Source organism: Ostrea edulis, chromosome 6 (assembly GCF_947568905.1).
Source record: "Ostrea edulis chromosome 6, xbOstEdul1.1, whole genome shotgun sequence".
Lineage (NCBI taxonomy): Eukaryota > Metazoa > Mollusca > Bivalvia > Ostreida > Ostreidae > Ostrea > Ostrea edulis.
In genome coordinates, this window is record NC_079169.1 from 53,266,402 (window position 1) to 53,287,964 (window position 21,563).

At 35.8% G+C, this 21,563-nt stretch overlaps 1 protein-coding gene across 3 annotated transcripts in view; it reads left to right on the top strand.

Annotated features, from left to right (window-relative positions):
• Window positions 1-21,563, top strand: part of LOC125646740 (uncharacterized) — a 149,239-nt gene that overhangs the window by 94,520 nt on the left and 33,156 nt on the right. For all 3 annotated transcript variants that reach the window (XM_056139987.1, XM_056139986.1, XM_056139988.1), the window contains one exon: window positions 15,433-15,492. In XM_056139987.1, coding sequence (XP_055995962.1) covers window positions 15,433-15,492 — 60 coding nt within the window. The remainder of the gene's footprint in view (window positions 1-15,432; window positions 15,493-21,563) is intronic.

Below are 21,563 nucleotides of genomic sequence, written 5' to 3' on the forward strand. Positions count from 1 at the left end.
TGAAGCAGACAGGAAATGTTATGTAACAGATATACACATACCCATGACCCTTCTCTAGACAATGAAACCTGTTAAGATAGGACATCTTCACATTGTCTAGAAGAGATTACACGCATGTTATTGTAAAGCCAAAAATACACTGTGTTAGGTATAGCTATAGGGACACCTATCGAATACTCTTTCGAATTGGGGAAAAAATGGTTTTGAGAGAATATTAATTAGAACATGTCCTCACACCACTTGTCCCCTCTAATCTAATATTTTGTATCTACATCTTTCGTATACTGTGGGTCATGTTTATGGAGACGTATTTACTGTGGGCAGAATTTTGTCAAATGGTTAAAAATTGTCCTCGCTTTACAGGTCAGTGTCTGGGGCGTTGAAGCAGACAGGGAATGTTATGTAACAGATATACACATACCCATGACCGTTTCTTCACAGTCCAGTCAGCTATGTTAAAGACCAAGGTTTTGAACCGGTCGGTTTTCCTCAGTGCGGGGCAGAGCTAATTTTAAGCAGGTGTGAAACCTTGAGGGTACCCTGCTAGCTTGTATATACCGTCCCAAATACACAGGGTGTTATCTGTGTTACCTGCATTACCTGTACGTTTTCGTAAGATTGATAAATTCAGGGTAGTCATTTTTCTTGTGAAGGTTAATCGAAATGTTGATGATTAAATCTAATGAATCAAACATGTTAAAGCTCGATAAATTTATTTTGTATAAATGAGGACGTTAGCCATTGAAAAATTAGGCAGAATATTCTTTATTCTAAGTTTTCTTGTATCCATTTGACTGTCATCGTTCGATACCCGGTATCCGACAATGTGTGATTTCCAAACATACAGTTTCTGCATACTGCAGCAGTTTTTTCTGGCTATGTACTGATCATCGTCCCACTCCCCACGATGACTCGTTACATATCCCAAAACTGCTTATAAAGTTTTATTCTGTTTGAATTAGTTTTATTGGACGGTGCTCCAGAATTCTCTGGCTACAAGAGTTGTCTGTGTGACCGTAAATAACGCATGGCCTATGAAAACAGTCAGAACATTCGGATTTTCCAACAGTACCTACAATAACTGGTCCAGACCAAGAATTCATTCTTCCTCTGAATCCTAATTCCAACCATTATACGCAAGAAAGGGCCCTTATAGCCCCCCCCCCCCCCCCCCCCCCCCCCCCCCCCCCTATTCTATATGCCTGTCATACATCGCTTTGTGTTATACACGGATAAATATTATAAAGTTATTTTCTGTCATATACGTACATTCGTGACAAATTAATTTTGTATAAACGCACATGATTACTAATGAAATATTTTTGAAACAGCACATTCAAGTAGGCAGCATAAATGTTTACGTTTTGTGAAACGGTTGATTCATCAGGACATGGATTTCAACACCGTCGGAAACCCACGGTGGAGAGAGGAACGAAGCGTAATCAACCGTGGGTTTCTGACGATGGGATTTCAAGGTTTTATTTCATTCCCACAAGCATTCACTAGTACCATAAAGGGGAGGGAGGGTGCAGGGTAAATCAAAATTCATATGTTAGAATTTTGGAAAAACTACATTGTCAAAATAAAGTGGGGGCAAGTTCTGTTGCTAAATTCCTGTAATATTTTTTTGTGGAATCTAATGTGGCAATATACTGGGCACTGGGATATGTGTTGTATGTCATGGTCCTTTTGAAAGATACATAATACCACAGGTTATTTTCATCATCAAAACGTGGAACAGTTGTTCAGGTAGTACGTAGAGCACGATTTTCACGCACATGGAGACCTTTACAGTCTGCCCATCCATCCACCGTTGACATGACATTTATATTGGCGTGTGCAAAAGACATCGCATATCTAAATCATGCGCGGATCTAAAGTGGATCAACGGAACACCATCCCTGGAATTGAAGTGATTACATCTGTGCGCTAAGTAATAAGGACAGAACCAGATCACAATATTAATATCATGAAATCATCTGTACAAAACTGGAACATTGTTTAATATCCTTCTTCCATTTTCAATTTACATAATTACCAGTGATTAATTTTCTTTATAGTCATTTTTTATACGCCCGTCGAAGACGGGACGTATTATGGTATGGCGTCGTCCGTCTGTCTGTCCGAACTTTGTGGGCAGGATACAGACTGAACCATAAGCCCTAGGACTTTACAACTTGGTACATTTGATTACCATGATGAGAGGAAGATGCCTATTGTTTTTCAAGGTCGCAGTATCACTTGTTAGGAAAATCTTGTGGGCAGGATACAAACCGAACCGTAAGCTCCAGGATATTATAACTTGGTATATTTGATCACCATGATGAGAGGAAGATGCCTATTGTTTTTCAAGGTCAGAGGTTGTACTATCACTTTAGGAAAACCTTGTGGGCAGGATACAAACCGAACCGTAAGCTCCAGGATATTATAACTTGGTATATTTGATCATCATGATGAGAGGAAGGTGCCTATTGTTTTTCAAGGTCAAAGGTTAAGGTCGTAGTATCACTTATTAGGAAAACCTTGTTTTTCAAGGTTATAGGTCAAAGGTCACAGTATCACTTAATTGGAAACCTTGTGGGCATGATACAAACCAAACCGTAAGCTCTGGGATGTTGAAACTTGGTACATTTGATCACCATGATGAGAGGAAGATGCCTCTTATTTTTTCAAGGTCAAAGAATCACTTAGTAGCAAAACCTTGTAGGCAGTATACAAACCGAACTGTTGGGGCTAAGACCATCAAACTTTGTACACACGCTTTATGCCAAGTGGAGGATGCCTATTGTTTCTTGGGGTCAAGGTCATAATCTAATATATTCTAACAATCCATAATTATCAATCGTACCCATTCCTAAGCATAAACTACTATAATTTATTATGTTTGATAATTTATTGTGTGACTATCTACATGAAAAAGCCAAAACCGTTTCCCTATCGAGTAGGTTTATGCGGCAGGCATCAAAATATTGAACGGACACCTCGATCGCCAGATTAGGTAGATAAAGGTAATATACAAGGACTAGTAACTAAATGTCTATCAATTTCTAGCATCCAATGTGAAGCTCAATTTCTCTGTTACGGGTTCACAGACCAGGTAAATTGGAAGGCTGCTTATTAAATAGTACTCTCTCTCTCTCTCTCTCTCTCTCTCTCTCTCTCTCTCTCTCTCTCTCTCTCTCAAATTTTATAAAGATTAGAATTTATTGATGCAAAGTTTTCCTTTCCCAGGTTTTATACTTTGATATAAATTTTTGTTATCCATATTTTGTTTTGTTTTTAAATATTTGTACAAATACATTAATGTATAGAATTAAATTCCTGAAAAACAATTTATGAAACCACAAATATGTGATTGATACTAAGAGGGATAATCAGTTTTCGTGAAGTTACCTTTGCCATTTTATGGGTTAAGCATATATATATGCACTTGTATATGGTCATCTTCTGACATTGGTATATGGTAATCTACCCTTATATTGAATGTATGGTTCAATAAAGGTAACATGAGAAGTTTTTGTAAAATGTGTTTTTACACTTGCGATGTATGCACATGTATATGGCAATTGATTTATTTATAGTATTGCTGAACAAACGATCTGTTTTCAGTTGATGATCAGTATTTTTTTTACGTTAACGGGAGATAACTCGCGTTTGTTGATGGCATTAATCATCTACAGGTAAGACCGTGGCGAGGACAGCTGGACCGCTGAGGGAGCGCGGGATATGCAGGGTTACCTGAGATATACCGGGGGAGCGCGGAAAATACGGGATCCGCGTTGGCCGTACTGTATGCTGCCTGGCAGTACACTATCCCATACTGTGCTGTATTTGTACTTCATATCTGCAGTGCAAATAAAGTGTACTTTCAGCACTAAAGCAGCATATGCTTCAATGCAGTATGTGCTGCAATTCTGTAAGGGTATAGTCTTTTACCAAAATTGTAAATTTGATAATCCCCAGAGTAGGGGTTCTGACCCCAGGGTGGGGCCAAACTTGGTATATAGTATTTATGTGTAAGTTTGCTGATACTGTATAAAATCTAAATGCATACTTAGGAATTAAGCAGAAAAGGATGTACAAACTAGAGCCAAGCTCGTTGCAAAGCAACGAGAGGTCTTCCGTCAGAGCTGTGTGACATAAAAACCTTAAACTTGACCATATGTCCTTGGGTCAGGTCCTAATGCAGCCTAGTCAACATGAAAATACAGGAACCGTACATGAGTATGTTTGTGTGGGATCTAACTTTCGCCTTCTTTCCCTCTTGATATGTTATACGTAACATCACCCCGGGAAAAATTATTTGAAATACTTATCCTGTGATTTTACAAAAGACGAATACAAGTTAAGTTTTTAGAAAGAAAATAATCAACTGTACTGTGACAGGAAGATAAGTACTGTAACGATATAAGTAGTTTGGCTACGCTGGCGATTCTGACTTCTCATATGTACTTATGAAATAGTTTGAGAATTTAATATATATCATTGAAATGAAGCTATAAAGGTGTACTATAAATTTTTATCATTAAGTGTTTAATAAATTTATACTACTCAAGTACATGCGTGTATGATCTCATTCCACGAATCAGTCTTTTGAGGCGCGCATGTATGTGGGATTGAATTCTTTCAGCATTTAACTTTTCAGTCCCAATAATGAAGAATAAATTACTATTTAAATTTATGAAATTTATGGCTCAGGACATACAGTAAAGGTTTATAGCTGTTACCAATATTTTATCATACAACAAAATTATGATAGCATAATATTCAGACTGAAGAGAATAATTCATCGAGTTTGAATTATTTATACATACAAATCAAATAAATTGCTCTCAAATCTTGAATATTTTATTAAACTTTAATATCTATCTGCGTAAATACATGTAGGTATGTTATGTACACAGTGCGCACAGAAGTCGCGTATGAATTTCACGCCAGGGGCACGTGCTGAAGTAAGTTATACACATATTTTTCCCCCTTCACCTACCCAATGATACGCTTACCTGTTTGCGGGTCAAACATTTTACTCATATATAACACAATACTCGAGCAAAATATTATGTTTATGAGATCAATAAGATGTTAAAGAACAACTTTTCCAGCGAAAGCCATATCAAAATATTTACCGTTTTTGAGTTATAAAGCGAAAAATTTGAAGATCCCCAGATCCCTAATTTAAGGGGCCAGTCCCTTTTTAGGGATATCAAAAGAAAACTCTTAACATTTTGCACAACTTTTGTTCTACACGTCTTAACAAAATATTTTTAGTTTAAAAGATACAAAGGAAAATATGTGTAATTTTTTGCTCCTTTAGGCATCCTAATTTTTTAACCCTGTCAACCACCATTTCGAACGCTGTAATTAAAAAACAAAAAACGATGTGAACAACTACAATGCTCCTACTTTTCATTTTCAATGCATTTTCTGCTCAAGCTTGTACAGTCTCGGAGCCTTTGTCTGGAAACCAAAGCCCCTAAAATTTCATTCAAAGGGGAATAACTCGTGAACAGAAGGGAATTTCTTAAATGTAATACATTATTTTAAAATCGTTCTGTAAAGTTTATGAACCCTGAAAATTTGAGCAAAATCCATGCAGAAATGAGCGAGATATGAAGCTTCAAAGTTAGCATCTAGGAAAAAGAAGGGGGAAAAAGAATAACTAGTTCTAATTGTAACGGGGACCGTTACATATGTTCCCCAAACCTCCCCCAATTAAAAAGTGATGTCCTTGTGAATCTATAGCAAAAAATTACATGTAGTACGTTCAATATGGTCATTTCAGTACCCAGAAATGAAAAAAGCGTTGCACGTGCATACACGCGCACGCGTGCATGATTCCGAATTTTTGTTGTTGTTGTTCAACAGGCATTTGTATCATATACCCACAGTATGAATTTCATAACGTTTCCACCATATATAAGGAAGTTATAGCGATTTTAAAATCGTCCAATCAGAATTCAGAACATGTGCATGCATGTGCTGAGCAGTAATTCTATCCACAGCATTTTGTAAGGAGTACCAAAACACATCTAAACCCCTAATATCAATAGAATTTGATGAAAACCTAAAACGTTATCATACTTTAAAAATTGAACATTTGAAAAACGATGCACGCGCATGCGCGTGTGCGTTGACATTTTTTGTTACAACAATATATAGATACACATATTGTCTACGTATGCTGTGAATATCATCTCATTCGCTTCATAAATAAGATAGTTACAAACGTTTTAGTACTATCCAATCAAAATGAAGCGCACGTGCATGCACGTGCAAATTGGTAATTTTCACCATGCAAATCAGTTAAGGGTCTCAATATCTACCTATGATATGAATATCAAGCCATTTCAATGAACAACAAAAAAGTTAGACTGATTCCAAAGTTAGTGTACAAATTTTGTAATGCATGTGCACGTGCAGACAAAATTACTATCATTTTTCATATCTACAAATGATATACTACCATCCTATTTAGGTTTCATATCGATCCCCTTAATATTCTGATTTTCCAATTTTTGTACCAAAATTGCAGTGCACGTGCGCGCGCATGCATGCATGTGCAGACAAAATGACTATCACCATGCACATCTACAAACGCTATACTATCATCCTGGAAAGTTTCATATCGATCCCTTTTGTAGTTTCTGAGAACACTACCGGACAAAAAAGTACCGGAGAAAAAGAATAATAATAATAACGAGCTATAACTGTGTTGGGATGCCAACACAAATGTCTCCAAACACCTCCCCATGTCAGAAATGGTTTCTGATGCCAGATATGCACTCTGGATCCTCCAAAAACCCTAGAAACTAAATTTGGTTGAAATCCAACTCACTTGAATTTTGGCCGCCATTTTGTTCAATGGCGGCCATTTTGAAACATTTGAAAATTGATCGAAGAGAAATACTGATGCTAGAAATGAATTATGGACCCTTAATTTACCCCAGAATCCAAATGTTGTAGAGATTTCAACACTTTCAGATATTTCGGCATATGGCGGCCATTTTGAAAATGGCGGCTCAAAAAAAAAATTTGATGGTGGAAATGGACTTGGGGTCACTAAATTACCCTAGAAATAGAATTTGGTTGAAATCCGACAACCTTGAGTTTTTGACGTTTTTTGGCCGCCATCTTGAAACGGCGGCCATTTTGAAAATTTGAAAAGTTGATTGCACCCCTCCTAATGACCCTCTATTAGCTCACAAAGTTTGAAGTGGATCAGTCGAAGCATGTTCATAAAATCGGGCGGACAAATTTCTCACTAAAGAAGAGGAAAAATAAGAAGAATATGATAACGAGCTATAACTGTGTTGGGATGCCAACACAAATGTCTCCGAACACCTCCCCATGTCAGAAATGGTTTTTGATGCCAGAAATGGACTCAGAATCCTCCATCAAACCTAGAGAGTAAATTAGGTTCAAATCCGACGGACTTGAAGTTTGGCCGCCATTTTCTTCAATGGCGGCCATTTTGAAACATTTGAAAATTCATTGGAAGGAAATACTGATGCTAGAAATGAACTGTGGACGCTCAATTCACCCCAGAACCCAAATGTTGTAGAGATTTTATCATTTTCAAATATTTCGGTATATGGCGGCCATTTTGAAAATGGCGGCTCAAAAAAAAAATTTGATGGTGGAAATGGACTCAGAGTCACTAAATTACCCTAGAAATAGAATTTGGTTGAAATCCGACAACCTTGACTTTTTGACGTTTTTGGCCGCCATTTCCAAACGGCGGCCATTTTCAAAATTTCGAAAGTTGAATGCACCCCTCCTAGTGACCCCCTATCAGTTCAAAAAGTTTGAAGTGGATCTGTCGAACCACTTTCATACAATCGAGCGGACAAATTTCTCAGGAAAGAAGAGGAATAATAATAAGAAGAAGAAAATAAGAATAACGAGCTATAACTGTGTTGGGATGCCAACACAAATGTCTCCGAACACCTCTCCATGTCAGAAATGCTTTTTGATGTCAGATATGCACTCAGGATTCTCAAAAAACCCTAAAAACTGAATTTGGTTGAAATCCGACGGACTTGATTTTTGGCCGCCATTTTCTTCAATGGCGGCCATTTTGAAACATTTGAAAATTGATTGGAAGGAAATACTGATGCTAGAAATGAATTGTGGACCCTCCATTTACTCCAGAACCCAAATATTGTAGAGATTTCAACATTTTCAAATATTTCGGTATATGGCGGCCATTTTGAAAATGGCGGCTCAAAAAAAAAAATTTGATGGTGGAAATGGATTTGGGGTGACCATATTACCCTAGAAATCGAATTTGGTTGAAATCTGACAACCTTGAGTTTTTGACGTTTTTTGGCCACCATCTTGAAACAGCGGCCATTTTGAAAATTTGAAAAGTTGAATGCACCCCTCCTAGTGACCCCCTATCAGCTCACAAAGTTTGAAGTGGATCTGTCGAAGCACTTTCACAAAATCGGTCGGACAAATTTCTCACTAAAGAAGAGGAATAATAAGAATAAGAAGAAGAAAATAATAATAACGAGCTATAACTGTGTTGGGATGCCAACACAAATGTCTCCGAACACCTCCCCATGTCAGAAATGGTTTTTGATGCCAGATATGCACTCAGGATCCTCAAAAAACCCTAGAAACTAAGTTTGGTTGAAATCCGACGGATTTGATTTTTGGCCGCTATTTTCTTCAATGGCGGCCATTTTGAAACATTTGAAAATAGATTGGAAGGAAATACTGATGCTAAAAATGAACTGTGGACCCTCCAATTACCCCAGAAATCAAATGTTGTAGAGATTTTAACATTTTGAAATATTTTGGTATATGGCGGCCATTTTGAAAATGGCGGCTCAAATTTTTTTTTGGATGGTGGGAGTGAACTCGGGGTCACCAAATTACCCTAGAAATAAAATTTGGTTGAAATCCGACAACCTTGATTTTTTTGACGTTTTTGGCCGCCATTTTGAAACGGCGGCCATTTTGAATATTTCGAAAGTTGATTGCACCCCTCCTCATGACCCCCTATCACCTCAAAAAGTTTGAAGTGGATCTGTTGAAACACTTTCATAAAATCGAGCGGACAAATTTCTCTGGAAAGAAGAGGAATAAAAAGAAGATCGAAGAAGAAGAAAATAAGAATAACGAGCTATAACTGTGTTGGGATGCCAACACAAATGTCTCCGAACACCTCCTCATGTCGTAAATGGTTTTTGATGCCAGATATGCACTCAGGATCCTCAAAAAACCCTAGAAACCAAATTTGGTTGAAATCGGACGGACTTGATTTTTGGTCACCATTTTGTTCAATGGCGGCCATTTTGAAACATTTGAAAATAGATTGGAAGGAAATACTGATGATAGAAATAAATTGTGGACCCTCCATTTACCCCAGAACCCAAATGTTGTACAGATTTTAACACTTTCAAAAATCTTGGTATATGGCGGCCATTTTCAAAATGGCGGCTCAAAAAATATTTTGATGGTGGAAATGGACTCGGGGTCACTAATTTACCCTAAAAATAGAATTTGGTTGAAATCCGACAACCTTGAGTTTTTGACTTTTTTGGCCGCCATCTTGAAACGGCGGCCATTTTGAAAAGTTGAATGCACCCCTCCTAGTGACCCCCTATCAGCTCACAAAGTTTGATGTGGATCTGTCGAAGCACTTTCACAAAATCGCGCGGACAAATTTCTCACTAAAGAAGAGGAATAATAAGAACTAGACACGATCTCGTTGCAAGCAACGAGTAGGTCTTCCGTCCGATTTGTTGATGCACTCGGAGTTAAAAAAAAAAAATAAAAGACAAATGAGTCCCAATTTAGTTTCCGACTTTAAGACACTTTAGATATAATCAATTTTTCATATCATAAGCTTCTGAAGCAAAGTTGCGGTGAAATTCGTTTGAAATTCGACTCTCCAGGCGAGCCATAAGGCCCGCGGGCCTATTTCTTGATGTCATTTGTTAGCCCTCTATAGACTCAACAACTTTAGTTCTATATGTCTTTACAAAATATTTACCTGTAAAAAGTTATTGAGATCGACCGATATTGACAAAAAATCGACTCTACAGGCGAGCCATTAGGACCATAGGCCTATTTCTTGATATCAATCGATAGATCTCGATAAACTGAACAACTTTTGTTCAATATGTCCTTACAAAATATTTACCAGTTACAAGTTTTTGAAATCGACTGATATCGACAAAAATCGACTCTACAGGCGAGCCATGAGGCCCACAGACCCATTTTTTGATATTGATCGATAGGTTTTGACACATTGAACAACTTTTGTTCAATAATGCTTTTCAAAAAATATGTCGTTTTAAAGATATGAGGCGTCAAATATTTACGATTTTGGCCCTTAAAATCTCTAATTACGTAACATATGACCTACTTTTTGATTTGATAAGATCAAGCTCGTTGAGATGAACATTTCCGCTTCTACAACTTATTATAAAATATTAATAGTTTCTGAGATATTCTCTAAAACATTTGGACCCTTCTGAACCCCTAATTTAAAGGGCCAGCCCGTTTTGCTTGATATCGTAAGAAAGGCCTTGTCATTTTAAACATTTTTTGCTCAACAAGTATTTAGAAATTCTTTACCGTTCTCGAGTTATCTCTACAAGAAATATTTAGGGGCCAAACTGTAGCTCCCTAACGGGGCCACATAGGGAAAAAACGAAATGTACATATTGTTTAGATTATCATTCTGAACAACTTTTGTTCAATAATGCTTTTCAAAATATTTGTCGTTTTCAAGATATGAGGCGTCAATTATTTATGATTTTGGCCCTTAAAATCCCTTATTACGTAACATATGACCTACTTTTTGATTTGATAAGAAGAAGCTCGTTTAGATGAACATTTCCGCTTCAATGACTTATTACAAAATATTAATAGTTTCTGAGATATTCTCATAAACCTTTGGACCCTTCTGGGCCCCTAATTTAAAGGGTCAGCCCCTTTTGCTTGATATCGTAAGAAAGGTCATGACATTTCAAACATTTTTTGTTCAACAAGTATTTAGAAATTCTTTACCGTTCTCGAGTTATTTCTAGAAGTAATTTTTAGGGGCCAAACTGTAGCTCCCTAACGGGGCCACATAGGGTAAAAACGAAATATGCATATTGTTCAGATCATCATTCTGAACAACTTTTGTTCTTTATTGCTTTTCAAAATATTTGTCGTTTTCGAGATACAAGGGGTAAAAAATTTATGGTTTTGGCCCTTAAAATCCCTTATTACGTAACATATGACCTAAATTTTTATATGAATAGATTTGGATTGTTGAGATGAACATTTTTTGTTCTTTGACTTATACCAAAATATTAACGATTTTTGAGATATTTGATCTAGACTTTGAGCCCTTCTAGATCCCTAATTTAAGGGGCTAGCCCCTAAATCTTGATATTTTCGAAAAGATCTCGTAAATGTGCACAACTTTTGTTCTACATGTTTTAACAAAATATTTGCAAGAAAAAAGATATTGGAGATCAAAGGTCAGAAATCGGCGAAAAATTTTGGCATCCATTTTTTCAGGTCCAGGCGAGCGTTTAGGCAAATCGCCTCCGGTAAAATCGAATCCCCCACAAATCTTCTAAAATGTTTACTCTATCTTGTGTAGAAATTTCAAGACTCTAGCTTCAAAACTAACGGAGGAGATGTGTGGACAACAAGGCCCTTCAAAAAGTCACTAAAAGAGAGATAACTCCTGACCGGAAGTGACGTCAAGCACGAAATTTTGCAAGCAAAGTCTCGTCACCAAAAGACATCTTTCCTGAAAATTTCGTGAAAATCGATCGAGAAATGGCTGAGAAAAACGCGTGTACTACCAAGGAAAATAATAATAATAATAATAATAATAATAAAAATAATAATAATAATGAAGAAGAAGAACGCGAACAATAATAGTAAGGTCTTCCGCAGGAGACGGAAGACCTTAATAATAATAATGAAGAAGAAGAACGCGAACAATAATAGTAAGGTCTTCCGCAGGAGACGGAAGACCTTAATAATAATAATAATAATGAAGAAGAAGAACGCGAACAATAATAGTAAGGTCTTCCGCAGGAGACGGAAGACCTTAATGAAGAAGAAGAACGCGAACAATAATAGTAAGGTCTTCGCAGGAGACGGAAGACCTTAATAAGAAACAGAGTAAAACCAATATGTTCCCAAACTTCGTTTGGGGAACATAATAATAATAATAAGAAACAGAGTAAAACCAATATGTTCCCAAACTTTGTTTGGGGAACATAATAAGAAACAGAGTAAAAACAATATGTTCCCAAACTTTGTTTGGGGAACATAATAAGAATAATCTTAACCAGCACAATCAGTAGGTCTTCCGTTGTTACGGAAGACCTTAAAAATGGTGAATTTCACAACCCAGGGTTAAGACTTTAGGATGGGTCCAAATTAGTCATATCTTTTGATGTTTTAATGATAATACACCTATTATTTAAAAACCTTTCATCAGTGTATGTGCTTTTGAGGGCAGTGAACTTTTAAGAACACATATCTTGTTTTATACCGTTGCTGAACATTAGAATTTAGCTTAGATATTTAGAACATGATTTTTTTCCTAGTTATTTAGTATATGTGGTAAGATGACAATGACTGATGTCATCACTGGTAACATGTTTATTTCAGTCTTTTAAAATACAGTTTATAAATGCCTATAAGTATTGTTCACCTATAAGTCGGTTCCTTTTTTTCTACCCACCCCCCACCCCACCCCCGAACGAAGCTCTGGGGGGTATATAGGAATCACTGTTTGTCCGTCCGTCTGTCTGTGCAGATTCGTGTCCGGGCCATAACTTCTTTGTTCTTTGACTTAGGCATACCATATTTGGCACACAGGTAGATCACCATGAGATGATGTGTTGAGTACCTTCATGACCTCTATATGACCTTGACCTCAAGGTCAAAATTAAAGGTTTTTTACAATGGATCCGTGTCCCGGCCATAACTTCTTTGTTCTTAGACATAGGCATACCATATTTGACACATGAGTGTATCACTATGAGACGATGTGTCAGGTACCTTCATGACCTCCATATGACCTTGACCTCAAGGTCAAAATTAAAGGATTTTACAATGGATTCGTTTCAGGACCAATTGACTTCTTTGTTCTTTGACATAGGCATATCATATTTGACACATGAGTGTATCACCATGAGACGATGTGTCGAGTACCTTCATGACCTCTATATGACCTTGAACTTTGACCTCAAGATCAAAATTGATTATAGGGTTTTGACAGTCATACCATAAGACATGGGTGTATCACCATGAGACTATGTGTCATGTACATTCATGACCTCTTTATGACCTTGACCTTTGATCTCAAGGTCAAAATTATAGGTTTATACCAAATCCATGGATTTGTGTTCGGGCTATACATGTATCTTCCATTTTCTTCTACAAAGGCATACCATATTTTTACACTCAGGAAAGAGGTAATTTATACCTATTAAAAACACTCTTTGGGAGATTGGGGTAAGCAGGGGCTATTCTTAGTGAGCATTGCTCACAGTACATCTTGTTCAGTTTAATTTTGAAGGTTTTGCTGTTGAGCCACTAACTTTTTTTCAGAACAGCTGGTCAACAGATTCATAAAATAAAATTTCCACATATATTTTACCATCAATATTATTGCTTCTCTGTGGACTTCAACATGACATGCGTTATATTTGGAGTTGTCAATCCTGGTGTCAAAAATTAAAGTATGTCGATCTCGATTTAATTTATACTATATCTGGTACTCATTTATAACCAAAAAACGAAGACGATTTTCATGAATTTTAAAGACATGTTTTTTAAAGAACACATAATTTTACTCATTGTCGGAAACCCACGGTTGATGGTACTTCTTTTACCTCCCATGGGACACAACACCAATGTTTTTGCTGAAAGGTTTGTCTCTTTTTTATGTGATTATTCGCTTTACCATTCCTTATATTGCTATATTCAACCAATGAAAAAGCCCCCTATTTCCAGTGTTTGGGAGCATAGAAATACATTAATTGCTTTCGAAGCAAAGATTTTGACAAGTTACAAAGCTTTCAGCAAGATGCTTTACAAAGTTTTTGTTAGATTTTTTTTATATTAATATTATTCAAAATATAAACATATAAAAATATCGCTTTCCTCCTTCATCTAGTCCATTTTTGTGACCTTTGACTTGTTGAGTTTGCATAACCGATTTAATTTATTTGTACAAAGGCTGCACGCAAATGATGCGTCTATTGAGGCACTCTAGAGCATAGCTGTATTGTTCAAGTGAAGTTTTTAACCCCGACCTTTGATAGTACTGGCACAACAAAACACACTCGCTTTCATGGGGCCACCATATTTGCTGACACTTAAGAGTTTCAGGAATACTTTAAAAACGATTCCCATTGCCATTTGGTCCTCGATAGGTCACATAAGGTCATGCATTTTTATGCCTAGGCGGCCCCCAGACCCCAGGCTTATTGGGGGTGATCTTTAAATCAGCTTTTTATATTTGCTTGCAAAATCAGGTCTGACAACTGCACAAGTGTAAGAAAAAGTGTTTATGTGTAAAACACTTAAATAACATCTTTTTTAGTGCTATTGATACTAAATTGAAACTAAATGGATATTTAGAAAGAGCAGGTAGTCCTTTACCAAAAGTGTAAATTTGATGATCCCCAAGATAGGGTTCTGACCCCAGGGTGTGACCAAACTTAGTATACAGTATTTATCTGTAAGTTTGCTGATACTGTATAAAATCTATAGATTAATACATAGGATTAATAGCAGAAAAGGATGTACAAAAATGGTAATTTTACAAATCTTGTTTTATACTGTTGCTGAACATTGGAATTTAGCTTAGATATTCAGAACAGTAAAAAAAATAATTCTAGATTTCATAGCCCTTTGGAGTAGTGATACTTTTTCACTAGTACTCAGGTGACCGATAAGGCCTGTGGGCCTCTTGTTTTTGTGGCGGTGGGGGACATTATAGCTATAGTAAATTGATTCTTTTTTCAAAATGGGAAATTTCAACTAATGTAGACGGTAGTTTTCAAACTTGTAACTTTTGTACAGAAAGGTTCCCCAATTTATTATACTTATATAAATAATAGCTTGATATTATGTGATCTGTTCTAGCTGTTAATCCAAAGAGTGCACCAGTGTGAATCCTGATCAGCTAATTATCATTGTATGCTGTGCATCTTTATCCAAAGAGGGCCGTTCAACAAGATTGATGATAATTTGTTACTTCCATGATCTTACGGATTTACATAATTTTTTTGTCACATGCAGTTGATGATTATGGCAATGTTAAAGTTAAAATGAGTCCCCATTCATTTAGTTTTAGGAATTATTAGATGAAATAAAGAAGTATCATATTTCAGAGGTAGGATCATATTGACGTTCCCATATGTATACATTCTCTTTTATTGTATTTTTCAGACCAAAAGGGGTCCTGGATCTTATCCCACAAGACAAAGCACGAATAAAGTGGAAAGAAAGGTTATAAAACATTTTTTAAACATTTTTCATACGTCAAATTAAAATCTGAAAAAAAGTAATAAAATATGTACATAGTTGTATTCTAATTTTGGTAAGAAAATTGTGGCTTTATTTGATAAGGATCAGAAATTCAAATGCAGGCCTTGGGTTACAGATAGCAATGAATCCACATATTTATCATTAGCTCAGCTGAGCCAAAGGCTCAGGTGAGCTTTTCTGATCAAAATTTGTCTGTAATGTCTGTCAGCGTCGTTGTTGTAAACTTTTTACATTTTTGTCTTCTTCAGAACCACTGGGTCAATTTCAACCAAATTTGTCACATTAAGCATCCTTGGGTGAAGGGCTTTCAAGTTTGTTCAATTGAAAGACCATGCCCTTTTCAAAGGGAAGATATAATCACAAAAATGCAAAATTAGAGTAGTCATTTAAAAATCTTAAGAACCACTGGGCCTGTGAGAGGAGCTGATATTTACATGAAAACTTCCTGACATAGTGCAGATTCAAGTTTGTTAAAATCATGGCTCCTGGAGGTAGGATGGGACCACAATAGGGGATCAGAGTTTTACATAGAAATATATATATAGGGAAAATCTTTAAAAATCTTCTCAAGAACCACCGAGTCAAAAGAGCTGATATTTACATGAAAGCTTCCTAACGTAGTATAGGTTCAAGTTCTTCAAATCATGGCCCCCATGGGTAGGTTTAGGCCACAATAGGGAATCAAAGTTTTGCATAGAAAATCTTTTTAAAAAATTCTTCTCAGAACCACTGAGCCAGAAGAGCTGAGATTTACATGAAAGCTTCCTGACATAGTGCAGATTCAAGTTTGTTCAAATCATGTCCCCCGGGGGTAGGTTAGGGTCACAATAGGGGACCAAAATTTTATATGGAAATAAATAGAAAATCTTTAAAAATCTTCTCAAGAACCAATTGGCCAGAAGAGCTGACATTTACATGAAGCTTCCTGACATAGTGCAGATTCAAGTTTGTAAACATCATGGCCTTCGGGGGTAGGTTGGGGTTATAATGGGGGATCAAAGTTTTACATACAAGGAACTAAGTTCGTTTGGTATCGTATTTGGCCCCCTGAATTATTCAAAAATGAAGTACATGTTGAATTGAACCCTTATATTGCAAATTAATGACGGAGATGCACTTGTCTAAAAAATAAACAGAAACTTTGAAAATGTGTCACATTTCTACTACATTGGGGCAGTCAAAATACGTACGGAACACATATTTCCGGAAATGTCCATAAAATTTCACCACTTTTGAAGATATTTGAGTAGGTCCGCATAATATCACCACTCTAAAATTTTCACACATAAAACATCTATGTGTGAGCATTTCACATGCAGAAAATTACGATGTTGATATTGTACGGACTATAGTTATTTCTTATATTAAGGTGGGTCCTTAGTCCTGGATTTTTGGAGTTTAGGTAGCATTTTTTTGTTTGGAATCAATAAATTAACAATCAGAGTAATGTAAAAAGGCAAAATAGTAAAGGGTTTCCATATTAATTTTCATTACAGACACTACTGAAGTTATGTACCCCTGTGTAGATTTTTATGAAATTTATTGGAAACCGTTTTTTTGTTGTTATTTTAAAATAAAAACAACAAAATATTTTTTAATTGCATTTATTTATCAGGAAACATGTCAATAACTAAAACACAAGTCATTTTCAATATGTTCATCAAGTTTTAGAATGATATGTGCAAAATTATTGAATAAGCATTATTCTCCAAAATGTTAAAAAACAAACAAATGTGGACATATTTTCCTTATATCATGGTTTACCTATCATTTTTTCTGTTTGTATTAGTAGATGTACATCTGTTATAGTTATTTATGAAAAAAAATCCACACCTTTCCTTAATAATTTCAAATCTATAGCTTCCAGAGTATGTATACCCCCTTGGGGGAAAAAACCCGAAGTCTTGCACCATACAGTTGAGCTATTCAAAATCATTCGGGGATTAAGATATTATGTAATTTCATGAAAAGACACAGATAATGATTCTTTATCAACTTGGTAAAATGTTTGTGAAAAATAAAGGAAATCTATTGCATAATACACTTGATAAAATTTTTAATGAAAACAGAGTTATTGCCCTTGGATTCAATATTTTGAAACATATCATTGATTATTCAAACATAATTATGACTTTTGAAATATTTTATGGGTAACAATAACTATTGAAAAAGACTCCAACAAAATTTATGTTAATCATTGACTTTGCAAAATCTTATGACGTCACAGGAGTGTGGAACTACGTTAAGGTTCATTTTATAATAATTTAATTCTTATTGCATCCTTGTCTCTGATTGGTCAAATTCCAATTGAGGAACGCAAGTTATTTTTGTATAACCTGGTTTGGTATGGGGACACACCCCCTTGACAATCAGATGTCGGAACTATTTTTTTTTCTCTCGAAAATTCTCTAAATTTACATCGCAGCACTGTTTTCAGCCTTCTATGGAATAGAAAGTCAACGTGCACAATAAGATACTTCGGTTTGATACACATGTTGTTTTCTCGTTGTCAATTTTAGCATCTAGGCCTACTTGTATGCAAATCTCTTTTGTAAAACATCTTTCTCTGTATGTATGGTCGAATAATACTATTAATAGATTAAAACAAAGATATTATATTCGAATTAATGATTTGCCAAGTCGGCATTACCCTGTTCATTTTGAAATACATTTCTCACTTGGGAAAAGGAAGGGGGGGGGGGGGGGGGGGGGGAGGTGCGTTGTTTCATTCCTTCATCCGTCTTTCAACAAAGCAAACAAAAATTCATAGGTCGCATTTTATCAAATGACGTCAGACACATTGACACGTGGATCGCTATTTGTTACTTGCTTACATATTTTCTTGTGTCGGATTTACTATTAGCGACAACATTGCATACAAGGGTAAGTTTTCATTTAGTAGAAGTTTTCACAGAGTTGAAAGCCTTAAATTATTGCATTTTCTGATATTTGAAGATTTATTTTGGGTGGGCTTAAACAATGCAATTTCCCGTAGTTTCTCAATCTGTAGGAGATGAGCGACTTCAAAGTCGATCTCTATCTCTAAAGGGCAGCGAAATGCGCATTACATTGATAGTTTACACATATTTTCTATCATGATAAACTTCACTTTCGATACAATATTTTGATAAATGGCTAGGCTCCGTAGAACTAAGATTAAAGATGGTGACCTTTGGCTTCGCAGCTAGACACTTCGTGTCACTGTTGCTAAGTAAATCATTGCGTGGCTTGGTTGACTAGTATTTTTCCGAGTTTATGTACATTTTGATAAACGAAGGTTAGCATCTTTGTCTCTTGCATTAAATTATAAGGAATGACTTTAATTCTGGGGCAAGTTATACGAGTATAACCTGGTTTGGGTCAGTTTACGCTTTTTTATAATCCGCTTATAAAACGTAAACTGACCCAAACCAGGTTATACTCGTATAACTTGCCCCAGAATTAAAGTCTTTCCTTAAGCGTTTTTACAGCACACAAGTATGCACCATGCTTATGGATGTTGTTATATTTGTGAATTGTTACATAAATTTACCTATATTTTGTTTATAAAAAAATACTCGCCTGGTACCGCATGAAATGATGAATTCATAACATCAATCTAACAGGGCAATGTATGATATTTACATGTCTTTCTTTGCATTGTGTACCAGTATTATATTAGTCATGCTATCTTACTGCCAATGGCCCCATATAGCTAAACGACAAGTTTCTTTGTTAGGAATATTTTGATGTTAATTACAATTAATGGAAATTGCATTATATGAAACATTTTACTGAATACAAAATCTTATTATTTCACATTAATTTATAACCAAATGCAGGGCATAGAGCATAACACAGACCTTTGACTGACGGTATTATATATGCTAATGAATTCTCATTAATTCATTAACTTTGGTACTGCATGTTAAATAGAGCCTGTCACTACTTCATTTATCACTAGAAACTGACCAAAAGGACTAAATCAGGCTTAGCAAGAAGTGGGGTTGGGTTAAATTTACGATCCCCGATGCAAACTCCGCATGCGATTTGAGATGATGATACTGATTTACAATTCAAGCTGTTTCAGTTTCAATTACATAAATACCAATGCTCTGAAAGATTTGTTATATAAGAAGTATTTATCATATTTACCTTTACTGCGCGTGAAGAAAAATTTAACATGGTGCATATATACATGTACACATAAGTATGGTTTCATGTACCCATGCGCCATGTACATAATTAATATTCATTTAATTCATAATTTTATCCAAATGTAAAGAGACATAGCAAATACTGAATGGTAAAATTAACTGAATATGTGTTGCTCTACAATTACTAAATACACTTATACAAATCATTGCATATGTTGCATTGAATCATTTAACACTTTATGAAAACTTTCGGAGAGTCAATTAAACTTTTCAAATAAAAATCACAGTGCACTGATACAGCATGGTATGTATAACAATGAGACGGTCCCGGAATCATCCTAAAAAAGGTGTAGTCTCCGCACGGTATGTAACAATTTTTACATACCGTTGCCATCCGTAGCACGGTATATATACACTGTAATTTGTTGCAAAGCGTAGCTTTAAAAAAAAAAACAAAGAAGAAAAATAACAACCAAAAAACCATAACACAGCCTTCTTGTTCATGACGTTGAATAAAGTAACGTCAAAATGGCACAACGTCATCGTAAACTATACTGTATTTACGCGTGTATTATATGTAGATAAAGCTTTTTACGAACATATGATAGTCATTTTATGAAAATATATATACCTGATAAAAAAAAATTCAGGAATATCTTTTAATTTGAACACGGGGCCGAATTTGCATGGTTCTAAACGAACTGAGTCCTTTAAAGGGAAAATGAATAAAAATCTTCTCAAGAACCATTGGGCCAAGAAGTTGACATTTACATGAAAGCTTTCTGACATAGTTCAGATTCAAGTTTGTAAAAATCATAGCCTTCAGGGGTAGGTTAGGGCCACAATAGGGACTACTTAGGTTTTACATGCAAATTAATATATATGGAAAATCTTCAAATATTGGCTAAGGTGACTCAGGTTAGCGATTTGGCCTAAGACCCTCTTGTTAGACCTCTACCGGTTTGTAAAACCGAAGGGGACTATAGCTTCTTCTCCATCTGTCTGTCAGTCTGTCCCATGTTGGTTTTCCAGACTTTTTTCCGTAATACATGCCGTAGGTTAATTTGAAACTTGCATTGTAATTTCAGAGTGGCTAATTACAGATCAAGTTTGAATTTCATAATGTTTGATGGACATGTTTTAAAGAAATTTAAAATTCTTATATTGTACATTTTTTGTCCCCCACCGGAATGCGGACGGGGATATTGAAATACTGGTGTCCATGCGTCCGTCTGTCCATCCCACTTCACTTTGTGGACGCAACTCGTCAGAAACCGCTCAACAGATTTTGTTCATATTTTGTAAGATTTTTAGTCACTGTGTAGTTAATCATATAACGCCATCATTTTGATTCGACAATATTTACAGGAGTTATGGGACTTTGTTGAATTTGTGCATGGTACACTATAGGAACACTTTGTGGATGCAACTCCTCAGAAACCTCTCAATGGATTTTGTTCATATTTTGTGGGATTGTTAGTCACCATGTGTAGTTGATCATATTACGCCATCATTTTGATTTGAGAATTTTTACAGGAGTTGTGGGACTTTTTTTAACATTCTACAGTGTACAAGAACACTTCGTGGACACAACTCCTCAGAAACTGCTCAATGGATTTTGTTCATATTTTGTGGGATTGTTAGTCACCATATGTAGTTGATCATATTGCGCCATCATTTTGATTTGAGAATTTTTACAGGAGTTGTGGGACTTTTTTTAACATTCTACAGTGTACAAGAACACTTCGTGGACACAACTCCTCAGAAACTGCTCAATGGATTTTGTTCATATTTTGTGGGATTGTTAGTCACCATATGTAGTTGATCATATTGCGCCATCATTTTGATTCGACAAATTTTACACACACACACACACACGCATGATGTTTGTAGGAA